This window comes from Vulpes vulpes, chromosome 11 (assembly GCF_048418805.1).
Source record: "Vulpes vulpes isolate BD-2025 chromosome 11, VulVul3, whole genome shotgun sequence".
NCBI lineage: Eukaryota > Metazoa > Chordata > Mammalia > Carnivora > Canidae > Vulpes > Vulpes vulpes.
Window position 1 is genome coordinate 22,724,486 of NC_132790.1, and position 1,167 is coordinate 22,725,652.

Below are 1,167 nucleotides of genomic sequence, written 5' to 3' on the forward strand. Positions count from 1 at the left end.
AACAAAAAGATTCCTACCTAGTCTCTGAAATACAGGCTTCCTCTTCCTTAAAAGCAGATATGCTGTGGTATGTTAGATACCTTGTAGGGATTAATTTATTGATTGACTAATTAGTGTAACTTAAGGACTATGAGGTAAAAGAAAATATTTCCTCTTTGAAAGAAATATTGTCCTGATCCTAAGACACTTTATTGTATAAAAAATGGAACTTCCACCTCTGCCCCATCATTTAGACTTTAGACTCAGTTTTTCCAGGACTTTTACTCTAATCTGCCGAGTTTTTACACAATACACAATAGGGTTCATCAAAGGTGGTACCAACAAGAATGCATCAGCTATCAGAATCATAGCCAGAGGGGATTTATGCTTGGCAAAGCGATGCATGGTAGCCAAGGTGATGATGGGCACATAGAAGATTAGCACAGCACAGATGTGGGACACACAGGTATTAAGGGCTTTCAGTCGCTCCCCATGGGATGCAATACCCAATACAGTCTTCAGGATGAACACATAGGAAACTGCAATGAACACACTGTCTGACATCATGCAGAGTGCAACAAACAGACCATAGTAAAAGTTAACCCTATTGTCAGAGCAGGCCAGTTTCATCACATCCTGGTGGAGGCAGTAGGAGTGTGAAAGCAGGCGTTTATTACAGTATTGGAGTCTCTTTAAAGTGAAAGGAAGAGGAAGAACTAGTAGAATGCTTTTAATAGCAAATGTGAGTCCAATATGCAAAACTCTGGAGCTGGTAAGAATAGAGCTATACCTCAGGGGGTTGCGAATGGCTAGAAAGCGATCAAAGGACATGATTAGAAGCACTGAGGATTCCATGTCTGTGAATCCATGGATGAAAAATTCCTGGGCAATACATGCATCAGCAGAAATCTCCATGGTATTGAACAAGAAGATCCTCATCATGGAGGGAAGAGAAGAGAAAGACAAGCCCAGGTCAGATAGGGCCAGCATAGAGAGGAAATAGTACATAGGCTCATGCAGAGAAGGCTCTGTCCTGATGACAAATAGGATGGTGCAGTTGCCCAGGATGGCCAGGAGGTACATGAAGCAGATGGGGATGGAGATCCAAATGTGCACATGCTCAAGCCCTGGGATTCCAATCAACAGGAAGGTGGAGATTTCAACTTCTGAGGTATTGAGAGCAAACAT

General features: G+C 42.3%; 1 protein-coding gene across 1 annotated transcript; it reads right to left on the minus strand.

The window, feature by feature from the left end:
• Nucleotides 1-225: 225 nt before the first annotated feature.
• Nucleotides 226-1,167, minus strand: LOC112912107 (olfactory receptor 51A7-like). The gene has a single exon (XM_025988845.2). The coding sequence runs from the start codon at nt 1,165-1,167 to the stop codon at nt 226-228; it is 942 nt and encodes a 313-aa protein (XP_025844630.2).

Coding starts and splice junctions, on each gene's coding strand:
- LOC112912107 (XM_025988845.2), bottom strand. CDS start 1,167: ATGTTTGCTCTCAATACCTCAGAAGTTGAAATCTCCACCTTCCTGTTG.